This window comes from Myxine glutinosa, chromosome 8 (assembly GCF_964187855.1).
Source record: "Myxine glutinosa chromosome 8, kmMyxGlut1.1, whole genome shotgun sequence".
Classification (NCBI taxonomy): domain Eukaryota; kingdom Metazoa; phylum Chordata; class Myxini; order Myxiniformes; family Myxinidae; genus Myxine; species Myxine glutinosa.
The window spans coordinates 79,703,140-79,717,476 of NC_136268.1; the positions used below are offsets into that span (position 1 = coordinate 79,703,140).

Here is a 14,337-nt window from a genome sequence, read left to right on the forward strand (position 1 = left end):
TTGCAACTTCTTCTCCGAAACCGCTGAAGGGATTGTGACCAAACTTGGCACAAATGATATTTGTTGTGTTGTGATTAAAGTTTGTTCAAGGCATTAAATAAAATCGGGATCCAAGCGGGTTTACCGGGGTCAAAGTGGATCCAGGTTTGACCCCCCAAAATAGGAATTTGCTTTTTTCTCAGAAACTACACACACGATTTCGATGAAACTTGACCACAACTGTCACTACCCGTGATGTACCAATCTTTGTTCATGGCATTAAAAAAATTCTGCCCCTTTAGGGGTTTACGGAGGGGGGTTTGCCCCCCCAAAATAGGTATTTGCTTTCTTCTCAGCAACTACACATGCAATTCCGATGAAACTTGACCACAACCTTCATCACCCGTGATGTACCAATGTTTGTTCACGGCATTTAAAAAATCTGCCCCTTTGGAGGTCTACGGGGAGGTTGCCCCCCAAAAGAGGTATTTTCTTCTTTGTTTGTTTAAAGTCTTATTATTATGTTTGTGTGATTCCACATGCTGCGCTGTCTTCGAGCAACCATTGAAATTGGTTTAAAATACCTTTAATCAGTGTAGTGTACTATTTATTCTACCAGGTAAGCGCCAGGAGTATTGCCTCTATGTTTTTCAAAAGGCGTGGGGATAATAAAACTGGAATATCTTACCAACACCACTTCTTGAAAAAGAGCACAATTTTCACGCATGCCATAGTGGGCACGCAGATATGACAGGAAGTTGCAAGGGTACATGCCATAAAGCCTGTGGAAAAGTGTGTATACTCCAGCATGCAGATGTACCAAACACACATCAGGCACCTGTCCTGCTGGGGAGAGTGACAAGGAAACAGCAGATTAGGTTATGGTGATGCACAGACAAAGAGAAAAAGCAGCCAAACGTTGCATTTCGAAAAAATAATGATAATAATAATAATAAAAAGAATAGGCCAAGTAGTGGTGGAGTAACATGTTAAATTGCACAGCGATTCATCAAATTATGATAAACAGCCAGGGACTAAGAGAGGATGCGCAATAAATGACCAAGCAGAAAAGAAATAGCTGAGACAAATATAGTAGGACCCAGCTCAATTGTGCATCTCTGCATCTCATTTTAATGGAACGTGCAAAAAACAATTAGGAACATGTTTGCATCGACCGTGGAATTTTTTTCCCATTGCACATGGGACTGTTTTGGGGTTACACCTCCCCCCACCCACTGGCCTCCATTCCACATGGGAACACAACTAGCCCCTGCAATGCAGAGAGAGGTGAGACACACCACACACTTTCTCCACTATATTGTGAATGCAGCAAAATGCAGTGTCGTCTTTAACCCTTTGAGGACCACAAGCATCTTGAAAGTAATTTCAGATAAAAGTCCAATTTTATTATTAGTTTAGCTAACTGTTAATTTTTTTAGAGACATTCAAGAGTATGCATAATGAAAAATACAAGTTTTTCTAATCAACAAAAAAGGAACTAGAAGGTCACTTGGTAGAGTGCATACCTCCGCCAGGCTGAACAGTTTATCCCACAGATAGGCCGAATCTGGATTTGAACCTGAACCAAAATCGAATCGGCTTGTTCTTGTCACTTAACCAACAACCATATTATTCATAACTCACCCACAACTTTTAAAAGATGTTATATATTATATATATATATATATATATAAAAAAAAAATATATATATATATATCGCTTTTCGCCCGATCTCTCAATGGTGAAGAATCACTTCTAAAATTAAATAATTCTCGTATCCGAATCCATATTCAGATCTTCACCAAAATCGAATCGATTAATCCTCGTCACACACCCAATATGTCCACCAAGTTTGCTCCAAACCTGCCCATAACTTTTAGAGATATCGTGCTATATAATCGGGTTTTAGCCCCATCACTCAATGGTGAATAATCATTTCAAAAATTAAATAATTCTCACATCCGAATCCATATTCAGATCTTCACCAAAATCGAATCGATTTGTCTTTGTCACACACCAAACCTGTCCACCAAGTTTCGTCCAAAACTATTTGAGAAATCTTGTTCACAAACAAGGAAACAAACAGACAGGGGTGAAAACACAACCTCCATCCACCTTCGGTGGCGAAGGTAAAAATTACGGAAACGAGAAAACCTCTTACCCAGTGTTAGCTAAAATGTTTGCCAATGTACAAACAAAGTAATCTAAAATTGCAGGGAAAATATCAGAGATACATCACTCCAACCATAATGGACATGTGTGTCCTTTGGTCCTTAAAGGGCTAAGAGAATGGGTTTACCTATGAAATTAATAATGTCGAAAATTATTAATCAGCAAAGTGCGGTGACAAACAAATCTTCATCAAAGGAGTGTTTGCCTAAATGGCACTGGCTACTTCTCCTCGAACCTGAACGGCACCGTATTCAGCCAACGTTTATTCACTTTGTCACATCATTCACTGAATTGATTGTTGTTATTTTTGTGGTTATAACATTTGTGGTTATATACTAATGTATATTTATATTCTGTTCTATGAAGTATTGCAGGCACGACACCACGACACGCAGCCGCAAGCAACACTGGGCAAGAGGAGCACACACAAGCAGAGGTCCAGCTTACAGCCAAATTTGGTAGAACCACTCCGAACAGTTATTGGTGCTCCATGATTGAACAAACGTGTCTAAACATACTCATTACATCCTTATGAACCAATTTACCCGACAAGGGATACTCAATAAAACTGAAAAAGTTCATAGGGGGAAAGATGGCAGCCACTTTCCTCATCACACTCAGCATGGCATTTCTTAAGGAGGAATTTTCTCCACCCCATGGATGCCAACCTATGATGATTGACCATGTTCTTAACCTTTTAAATGATGATGCTTTCAAAATAAAAATAAATTTATTAAGGGATGACAACAATTACAGGAATCGCAGATGGAAGACACGGTAAATAAACAATACCTAACCAAATCCCCAAAGGGCTCACATGCTCAAGAACCATTCACACCAAAGCCAAGTGAGATCAAAAGAGCAGGAATACAGCAGAAGCCCCAGGTCAGTGAAAGGCAGCAGCAAATTGTAAGACAGAACGTCCAGGCAGCAGACACATCCAGAGCTCGAATAATGCCACCAGAGATGAGTTCAGCCATGCAAGATGCCAGAGCACAGAGCAGAGATCAAGAGCACAACCAAGGATACCTGTTCTTATGGGCTTGCCCCACCCCTCTTTACCACTATCAGCCTTCCCCCAACCCCACCCAAGGTGGCGACATAATGATCAAAATAACTAACTGTATGGGGGCGGGATGGGTGTAGGCTGTGTGGAATCGAACCCTGCTATTCCCATTAGTTTATATTAAGGATGCATCACGTATAGACCGATCACACGGTACAGAATGCCCGCATCCAGTTTGTAATGAGCAAAATGAAAACGGAGAAGAAAAAAAAGCCTAAATAAGCATGAAAAGCTATACAGTCTTCCTTTTAAAAATACAAGTGAAAATCTTACCTGGGTTTTTGATACCCCAAGAGGCAAGGCGACTAAAAATGTCAAATATATCATATAGACAATTCTTGATTGATTGTGGAATCATGGGCAGGAGAGTAGACAGCACCAGCACACCAGTCGTCAACACCACCACATCTGTATCAGTCTGTGCACAAACGCACGTCACACAAAGGTCGTTTGTATCGTTGTATGTGCCCGAGCTCTTCCATAAATCAACGGATTAATCAGTACGACCTTTTTTTTTTTTTTTATCCCCATATAATTAGGGGAATCAAATGAATTCAATCACATCAGTTTAAGGCAACTGTCAACCAAGAACGATTACAAAACAAAATAAAAATAAAAAACATTAAATTAAAAGAATTGAAGACTCACATGATCCTTAAACATGATCCCATGAAGGGGGACACTCAAACAATTTTCCCATGTGTATGAAAATGCCATTTTATTCCTGAAACTCAAAATTTGTAATAATGTCTAATTATCCCTAATAATATCCACCCCCACCATAAACCCTGGTGTTGGGCTAGCGGCTAGGGTGTCAGCTTAGGATCCTAGGATCCTGGGTTCGAAACCCGGTCGATCGCTGAATTAACGCCAGGGGGGTTGACTCAGCCTGTCATCCTTCCGAGGTCGGCTAATTGAGTACCAGTTCACTGGTAATTCCCTGCTTGTCGTTAAAGGCGGCAAAAAGGGTTGGCGTCAGGAAGGGCATCCGGCCGTAAAACATTGCTTCAAAAAGGGGACCGAAAAACAACAACAACCACAGTTCCCGAAAAAGGCCAACCCCCGCTTGCGGGGAAAAATGGCCTCTAAAGGTGGTTTTTTTTTTGTTTTGTTTTTTTATCCCTAATAATATCCCTAATAATGTCTAATAATGTCTAATGTCTAATTTTTATATATTTTATATATATCCCCAAATCCTAAAAATCAACATAAATTTATCGTTAACTATTTCAAAGCAATTATTCCATTCAATTTTCAACCCAAAGTAAAGTTCATGGAAAACTTTTCATGTGCATTCTTGGAATCCTAGCTCTTCCTTTGCTCAATGCCAGGTTTCCCTCCTCCCCTCCCCTCCCTCCCCCCCTCCCTCCCCCCCTCTATCCCCCCCTCTCTCTCTCCACCCACCCCATACACTACTTGCCAAACATCTGAACGGTAAATGAAAGGATATGTACGTTAAATCCCAAATGTAGTTGTTCAACCACACAAAAGTTGTACGAATCACAGAGCGGATGGAAAATGAAACCGTTTGCTTTTGAGGCAAAACAACCTCAAAATCGGTTTCAGCCACTGCCTTGCTGTCATGTGCAGGACATAAATGCTCAGACCTTACACTCAGACCCTGGACATACATGAACAGGGATTATACGGGCCATTTATGCCAAAATGTTAATTTGCTCAAATATTAAATCTTGTGAGGATTATGAGAACAAGTTTGGTTTTCTTTTTGCATATAAACACATTTGAATGGTCCTTCATATTTGAGTGCTGCACTTTGACCTTCGTTCATCAACTGAAGTTTTATTTCCTCAATGTTCACATTCAAGAACTAACATGCTTACCTTTGAGCTGTCTAGCCTGGGTTTCATTCTAACAACTATAAGCTGGTGGAATTGATGCTTTGCAGGCAGGGTGTTGGTTGCATCACAAACTGTGCTGGCTGTCAGATAAATGTTAAGTTGGGTGCCACGTCTGCTAGCGCAATCAGTGGACATTAAAGATCCAACGGTGTCTTTCACGAAGACTAGTCGATTTACTGCTGGTACACCGAGCCAAATTTCCTGCCTAAATTAGCTCCAATCAAAGGATAAGCCTGGCAAACCAGTTGGTGAAATATTCCTGAAAGCTTTCCCGGCCAACACCACAAGAAGGTAGGAATAATCTGAGGTGTTAATAGTAGTAACATTCAGCACTCCTATTGTGCATGCCAGGTGGGCTTCCTTCACGAGGTAGATGGTGAAGATCCCTCTTCGAAGATTCACATCCTCAACAGTCACATTGAACAAGCCCATCATGAAGATCAGAGATGGACATCAACGGGCAGAGATGATTTCACAATCCTGCACACATAACTTTCACTCGCAACGGATGTCGGCTTAGTTGGACTTCTTACTCTAATATAATCACTATCAGTGAATATAGGCTCTTGTAATTACTAAATGCAACTCATTTAGTAGATGGTGTTACATTTTGTCATTCTTGATAGGCCCCCTATAGCACAAATCGTGATAGTGTTGATTCACAACTCATGTATGGATGATATTACCCACAATTCAATACAAAAATTGATTTCCACCATTTTCTGCGAGTTGTTGGCACCCTTTGGGGTCATGGTGTAGGGGCTGTTGCAGTCACAAGAGATGCCACATTGTTAATTGGAGTCTGATTAGGAATCAACCTAGCATCACATGTAGACCAAACCAGGTAGGGCAGGGAAATCATCCTTTCCCTAAAAGGTTATTGACAGCTGGATTTTTTTAAACCAGCAATGAAAAAAGTTGAAAATTTAAAAATCCACATATTTATTACGACATGACGCTGACGTCACACGCAAATGCAAACCGCCACTTCGCCTCCAGTCTAGGATGTCTTCCATGGGGTTACCTGTTCTTTAAATACCGAGATTAAATGGTAACAAGTAAATTAATGCACAGCCGCCGACCAGGTTTCCCCCTTACTTGGGTTCATCAGGATGGCATACCACAAAATTGTTTACTTGTGACCAAGCTAAGCTTGGTTAAACAACAAATTCAACCCCCTACTCTGTGATAGCAGTTTCGTTTAGCTTCACACTGGGTCACCATAGCCAGGACGTATCAAAATAATTCCACAGATATCTATTGTACATCAAACTTCTAAAGTTTTCACTGAAACTTCTGTGCATTAGAACGAGCAAGTAAGTTAGATTTCAAGTTTCCATTCAATATTGATCCTGCAGAGAGGTATACTTAGAAAAAAAAGTAAATTCCCCCCCCCCCCCCCCCCCTTCACATGCCTCCCCCCCAAAGCCCTCTCCCTCCCACAGATCTCTCGATGTCTCCATGTCTCTCAGTCCCTGCTCTCAAATGTTGTGTTTGTGTCCTGCCCCCTCTCTCCCCATCTTGTCTACCGCTCCCGATGTTATTTGGTTTATGTGTCTGTTTGTCTTTCTGTGTGATTAATGTTCGCTCTTTCACGAGCCTCGATCTTGTATACAAAAAAAAAAGAAAAAAAAAAAAAATGCCACTTGTTTGCCTTTCTTGCATTGTCTGTATCAGAAGCCAAACACCTACACAGACAGACCTTGAGCAACTTAAGGAAGGAGAGGAAGACAGGTGCCTTCGGTAGTTTGTGGATCCATGATGGCTGCTTGTGCATGAGGTGCCAAAGCAGCAGGAGGCTGGGCAATCGAGCAGCACTTCTGCCTAAGCAATCATTCAGCCGCTCCAGTAGATGCTACACACAGGTGCAGATAAAAAAAAAAGTAATGGAAGGAGGAAATACAAGGAAGGATAGAAATTGTGCAGACAAGTTATATGAACTAAACAAACTAAAAAACAGTCTGAAAATTAGGAGGGTGGTACAAATACGACTTCATGGCTTTCGTTTTATTTTCTGGCAGGAAAAAGTTAACCCTTCTTGTACTGGTCAAAAGTACAAATTATAGAATTTTGTCCCAAGTGGCATAATGGTTAGAGCAGTAAAGTCGATAGCAGAAGGGTTAGAGTTTCTGCTCTGAGACTGAGAGGTCAGCGGTTCGAGTGCAAACCTGGCCGAGGTATACAAAAATAAAAATATAAACTTTTAATAATTGCATATATTGCTGCTTTCCTTTTATACTTTGTATAATGCATTTGTCGACATGTGTGTGCAAACATGAAGGAGGGTTGTGATGGAAGGAGGGGGGTTGTGATGGAAGGAGGAGGGTTGTGATGGAAGGAGGAGGGTTGTGATGGAAGGAGGAGGGTTGTGATGGAAGGAGGAGGGTTGTGATGGAAGGAGGAGGGTTGTGATGGAAGGAGGAGGGTTGTGATGGAAGGAGGAGGGTTGTGATGGAAGGAGGAGGGTTGTGATGGAAGGAGGAGGGTTGTGATGGAAGGAGGAGGGTTGTGATGGAAGGAGGAGGGCTGTGATGGAAGGAGGAGGGTTGTGATGGAAGGAGGAGGGTTGTGATGGAAGGAGGAGGGTTGTCATGGAAGGAGGAGGGTCGTCATGGAAGGAGGAGGGTCGTCATGGAAGGACGACGGTTGTCATGGAAGGACGACGGTTGTCATGGAAGGACGACGGTTGTCATGGAAGGACGACGGTTGTCATGGAAGGACGACGGTTGTCATGGAAGGACGACGGTTGTCATGGAAGGAGGAGCATTGTTATGGAAAGAGGAGGTTGTGATGGGAGGAGGTTGTGAAGCAGAAAACCAGGATGGCGTGAAGGCAGCATGGACAAAACCGAAGGAGGTTAGTTAGTGGAGTCGTCTATGATAGATGAATATCGAGAAAAATGAAGGTTAAAATCGACAAGACAGTGAATAGACCGGTGATAATGCATGGTGCAGAAACATGGGCTTTGAGAAAAAGGGAAGAGGAGTTGCTGGAGAGGACAGATGAGAATGCTTTGGTGGATTAATCAGAGTATCAAAAAGAGGACAGTTAAAGAATGAGTAGAAACGCAAAACAGCTCGAGTTGTAGGCAATTTATCACAGAAAGGATTAGAGAGACGAAGGTGCGGTGGTTTGGACACGTAATGAGGAAGGAGGATGAAGAACTAATCAAGAAAGCATGGAATGAGCCAATTAGAGGGAAAAGATCAAGAGGACGATGAAAATTAAGGTGGAGGGAGGTCGTGGAAATACTTGGAAAGCTTGGGACTGAGCGGGGAGGATACAGAGCAGAGAGGGGAATGGAGAAGGTGCATCCGAGTGGCCGCCACCCTATCTGTTGGCATTAAGGCAAAGAGCGGAATAAGAAGAATAAGGTGTGCGATTGTTGTGGCAGCTCCTCCATGAGCTTTAGACCCTATAAACAAAACAAACAAACCAAAAAAAAAGGACAAGCAGATTTTCGAAGAAAAAAAAATTCCACATTTCAAACAACAACAAAAAAGTAAATAATTTCAATCCATGTACAGCTTCAAATCCAGAGCTGCATGACCTTGAAAGAAAAAAGAAAAACCATGGCAGAAGGCAAACAACCAGTCAGAAATAGTATTCTGCACACAATTCAGTACTTAGTCGAATCACATATAGTTAATAAACAGCACAAAAATGGCACAGCAATAACCAGAAATGTGAGCTGGTATCACATATTGAAGAATGGGTACCTTTTGAAGCAGTGTTGCCATGACAATATTAAGCAGCATACGTTGGTGCTTACATTTTGATCAAGATGTGATGGAATGCGCAGCAACATTGACAGAAAAGGTACCTTGTCGTGTGGTTCCCGAACCGCACACAGCATTTTCAGTGCTTCCTTCGACTGGCTTGTTATGTAATAATCCATGAGGCAATTCAGCAAGCCTGGCCCACGCTCTTTTGGAAATAAATAAATAAATAACGAGACTTACAACAAGGATAGTTTAAAATATCAATACATTGAAGGAAGAATCAACAAGCATCTCTCAAAAAGGAATTCTGCAACTCGTATTACTCTACTGCTGTCAACATATCAATCTTCTTCTTCCTCTTTAATGTACCAAATTATTCCCATATTCTTGTGGGATTGACTGGGGAAAGTCTTCCACGAACCAGCTGGCCAGGCCGGACACTCGACTAAGTAGTTAGGGCTGGAATTTGGAATTTGTTCATGGTGCCGGCGATAGCTCGCCTACTCTTCTCGGAAGACACGATGGAATCTTTCAAATGCCCACCAATGCTGGTAGACGGGACGCAAGTTTAACGTCCATCCGAAGAACGGCACATGCATTGACGAACCACCCTGCCCGTGAAACACCAGGATGACATTTTCTAGCTGGGTCTGGATTCAAACCCATGGTAGACAGCTTAGAGGGATTTGGACGAAACTTGGTGGACAGATTGGGTGTCTGACAAGGACGATTCGATTTTGGTGAAGATCTGAATATGGATTCGGATACGAGAATTATTTAATTTTTTTAAGCGATTCGGAGCGAAGCGAAGCGGAGAATTTTTTTTTTTTTTAATAATTCACCATTGGGAGATAAGGTCAAAAGCGATACATAGCGGGATATCTCAAAAAGTTATGAATGGATTTGGATGAAACTTGTGGGCAGGTTGTGTGTGTGACAAGGAGGAATCGATTCAATTTTGGTGAAGATCCTGATCCAACTAGTATAATTTTTTTTTAAGTGATTCTTCACCATTGAGCGATTACGGCCAACCAGACTGAGGTATGCCCTCCACTGAATGCCGTTCTAGTTTTGTTCTTGAGCTTATTAACGACAACTGGGGAAATCCTCAGCTTGTCAATTTTAACACCGCATGATTAGAGTTTAAAGCAACCCCCAATTTACATTCATGCTTCATGAGACAGTGTGCCATTGCCTAGGCACTCCAATAAAAAGTAATTCTGGAAGGAAAAGCAACAAATGGAACAAGAGACAATAATTTCAAGTGAAACTGACTGGCAGAGCCATTAGGCATAACATGGCTAGTTGAAACCACGGCAATGAAAACAAAATAAAGCATACAAATCAACAAAACACAAACCATTGCTCAAGCTGCTCTGCAACAATTCTCGCACTCTCTCTGCCGTCTCCAGGTCGGAGGAATCCAATGTAGAAAGTAGTTCTGTCCAGTTTCCCTGCTGTGCCATGCCGCTCCTTGAAAACAATATTTAGCAAACTGTACAGCTGGCAAAACAGATCATCACGACGCAAAAGCACAACAATACGAAAAGCTGTAGAGGTAGGCACAAAAACAAGCACAAGTTATAGTTCATTACGTGTGGAGTTGCGACAGTTTCTTTAGATACAAAACAGCAATACAGGGACATCAAGTATTGAATCATGCAAACATCCCTGAAACATGATTTTAAAGCAAAACAATGTATACAACTACAACTACAACTACTACTACTACTAATTCAATTATTCCTAGCTTATTGTGAGTTGGCTGAGGGATATTTTCAGCCCAGGATTTTTAATGAACCGGCTAGCTAGCCTAGACATTCGACCGAAGAGGCACAAACTTGTAATTTGTTTATGGTGCTCTTTGTGAATGGCACCGTGAGATTTTCCTCAACGTCCATTCGAAGGACGGCACACACATCGATGCCTCACCCTGCCTGCGGAACACCTGCGGATTCGAACCTGGGCTGGACAGGTCAGAGGTCATCTCTGGGCTATCCTACCAGCCCAAAGAAAGCAAATACATCAATGCCCTAAGGAAGTAATCGTAAGGTATCGTACGTCAAAAGTCAGTGCCTTGTGTTATTAACTTATTAGACAGGCCATTGAGCTCAAGGTGATATGCACAATCATTTCAGGTGTTGCATCACAACGAATTGTGAATTTCAACAACAACAGCAGCAGCAGCAGCAACAACTCCACAGTGTACCAGGACAGGTGGCTCTTCACAATCTTATGAATCACAAGATATTCATCAAGTATGACATTTGCAGACACATGCATAATATACCTGTAATCCTGACCACTGAGAAGCACAAATAAACGAGTTGTAGAAACCCTCAATACCTGCAGCAGCAGTGAGAGGTAGAGAGAGGGTCTCAGGTCAGAAGCAAGACAGGAAAATGGCAAAAGCACCAAGGGAATGGCAGACAGACGACAGCAAATGCAGGTTAATAATGGAGGAACCTAGACAGACAATTTCGGTGAAGGAAATAGGAAGAACGCATCCAAATGTCAGGATAAGGCAAAGAGGCAAACAAAAAGGAACGATTAGAATGAGAAAATATAGAAAATACAGAAAGACAGGCGCAGAGAGACAAAGAAAAAAAACAGGGGTGGAGAGATGGGGGAATGGGGGCAAGGGGGGGGGGAGCTTGGGCCTTGTTTGTCTCAACATCTCCAAGAGCCTCCACTAGGCTAGCGGCGGTACCTGCAACTCCAGGACCAGCTGAGAGCCGTGCACGGACCGGACGCCTCGATCCCTGGACGCCGCTAGCGAGCCGACGGAAGGGAGCCGGCAGATCCGGGTATATGGAGCCGGACCGGGCAGTGTACGGACTATAAAGTGTCACGGGATGTAACTTAACTATGCACCTCAGGGAGCAGCCATGATGAACCACCTCGTATTTTTCAATCGTTTTTCAATCGTTATTCAATCATTCATTCATTCGTTCGTTTGCTCAATCGTTCCCTTAACTCCTAAAACGAATCACTTGTTCAGAAATAGATTCGTTTTCACTTTTCTTGAAGCAGAAGTTAAACTTAAAGTCGTCGCAAACATTTACTCATTCGTTTTGTTTCATTCTCCTGTATATATTGAATGTAGTCTTCGGTTGGAGTGCTGGAATTAGTCCGGAACAAACACAATCTCCTTATCTTTAATATCAGGAAATTTACAGTAAACTATTTTCTTGTACGACTCTAGAGTCTATATCAAGCACGCAAATGTGGTACTGTTCATGTTGTGTCGAGTTTAAAGGTAATACACAAAATCTAAGGTTGTAGTATACAATTATTGCGAATGCGTAAATAGACATGACTCTTTCCCAAATATTCACCCTTTGAAAATTAATATAACCTCCCGAGAACTCGGGTTATATTGATATTTGCTCACCAGTAAATTTGATGCAGATGCTTTTCATGGAGGGGTGGAGCAGCGAAACGTGGGGCGGAGCAAGCATAAAGGGGGCGGGGTGAAGAAATGGGACCAGCTGGGCGGAGAAAGCATGCTGATGGGCAGGGCAAACCTGGGCGGGGCGATCCGGGGAAGCAGGGAGAATCGGGCAGAACGAGGCTGGGGGCGGGGCGAGAATTATGACGTGGGGTGGACTCTGATAAATTAATTCACACTCGACTTCTCACACACGACCCGCCCAGAACCAACAGGGAGGGACACGTTTAACGTGTCAAAACAACATCATGTAATAATGAGGTTTATCTTTTGCAGATATTTACTGCATGGTAGTTCACCTGGGTGAGGGTATGAGGGGAGGATGCTCCTGAAAGGGCATACGTCACGAAACCCATGATCCTCCAGCTAGTTTTGTCATAAGTTGTCCACAACGTTTTGAAATATCATGCTGTATATGGTTTTGGCCCTATCACTCAATGGTGAAGAATCACATAAAAGAAATTAAAAATTGTCGTATCCGGATCCAGATCTTCATCAAAATCGAATCGATTCGTTCTTGTCACACACACACAACCGTCCACCAATTTTCTTCTAAATCCGTCCAGTAATAATGTGACTTGACCTCACACTAATTGCAACAGAAGCAAACTCAACTGATTTGTGTATCCTCAATATGTCCTGAATGAGGAAAAAAAAGTGTTAAGGAATTGCATGGGTGGAAAGTTTTGAAAAATGCATAAATATGACCCTACCCAAAAACCGATTTTTAGCCCTTTCTGCTAGATTTGACGATGCTGTATTTTTTTCCTTGAAGCAAAAAAAACACATACAGAGTATCAGTGATGAGAATTTATTGTGATCACATCATCACACTGATCAACTGTTGATCAAACGATTGAACCAATTAAATATGTGTACAGAATACATATAACACTACACAATGTCATCATCGTCGTCACAGGGCATCTGTATTGAGTTAGTGCAGCTGGATCCCCTGCAGTTTCCACATGCCGGAGTGCACTCGATATTGTTCTTTTTGCATGTGCATCTCAGGGTGCTGCAGTCAGCCTGGCAGTTGCACTTGATGACCCGCAGAAGCTTTTCAGGAGCAGGGGGTAGGGTTGTCTGAACTGGCACAAACCCCTCGACACACTTCTGCCATCCCCACTCTGTAGGACTAGGTCCATCTGTAAGATAAGACAGGGAATTTGGTTTTGTCACAGCAGCAATGATACAGAAGGTAGTGAAAATAATACACAAGATACACAGAACATCACAGTAATTGAACTTAATATTGTTGCGGACGCGGTTAAAGATGTTATTTTGACGGAGCGGTGGTGTATTACCGCGCCCGAACAGTTATTCCCCGATTAGAACCCGATTCCACCCAAACGTTGGCCGGATCGCACCGCGGCTGCTCAATGAGGGAAAAGACTAAAACGACGAATGCAAAGAGGAAGACGAAGGCAAAGAAAGGTTTGGAAATACTACTAAATTTATTTACTATTTACACACATAAGCAAAAAGAAAGCAGTCACGTTTATTTACAACACATAAGACGCAGGTGACACAGTGCAAATACTAGCTTACCTACAGTCTTAATTAACCCAGGACAGAACAAACAAAAGACAGACTCACGCGGGGAATGACAGGAATGGCAGGAGGTGGATGGCTGGAGGTGAACGCTTGGTGGAGCCAACGCGGAGCTTGGTGGAGCTTTGGTGGAGGTGAACGCTCGGTGGAGGTGAACGCTTGGTGGAGGTGAACGCTTGGTGGAGCCAACGCGGAGCTTGGTGGAGCTTTGGTGGAGGTGAACGCTTGGTGGAGCCAATGCGGAGCTTGGTGGAGCCTTGGTGGAGGTGAACGCTTGGTGGAGCCAACGCAGAGCTTGGTGGAGGTGAACGCTTGGTGGAGCCAACGCGGAGCTTGGTGGAGCCTTGGTGGAGGTGAACGCTTGGTGGAGCCAACGCGGAGCTTGGTGGAGGTGAACGCTTGGTGGAGCCTTGGTGGAGGTGAATGCTTGGTGGAGCCAACGCGGAGCTTGGTGGAGCCTTGGTGGAGGTGAACGCTTGGTGGAGCCAACGCGGAGCTTGGTGGAGCCTTGGTGGAGGTGAACGCTTGGTGGAG

At 42.9% G+C, this 14,337-nt stretch overlaps 1 protein-coding gene across 1 annotated transcript in view; it reads right to left on the reverse strand.

Annotated features, from left to right (window-relative positions):
* TSC1 (TSC complex subunit 1) overlaps positions 1-12,215 on the reverse strand; it is an 83,789-nt gene extending 71,574 nt beyond the window's left edge. Inside the window, exons 1-7 of the mRNA XM_068124687.2 lie at positions 12,193-12,215; positions 11,089-11,264; positions 10,159-10,271; positions 8,900-9,003; positions 6,779-6,931; positions 3,491-3,635; positions 668-825 (exon numbers count right to left, since the gene is read on the reverse strand). Coding sequence (XP_067980788.1) covers positions 668-825; positions 3,491-3,635; positions 6,779-6,931; positions 8,900-9,003; positions 10,159-10,264 — 666 coding nt within the window. The 5' untranslated portion in view covers positions 10,265-10,271; positions 11,089-11,264; positions 12,193-12,215. The remainder of the gene's footprint in view (positions 1-667; positions 826-3,490; positions 3,636-6,778; positions 6,932-8,899; positions 9,004-10,158; positions 10,272-11,088; positions 11,265-12,192) is intronic.
* Between the last annotated feature and the right edge of the window lie 2,122 nt (positions 12,216-14,337).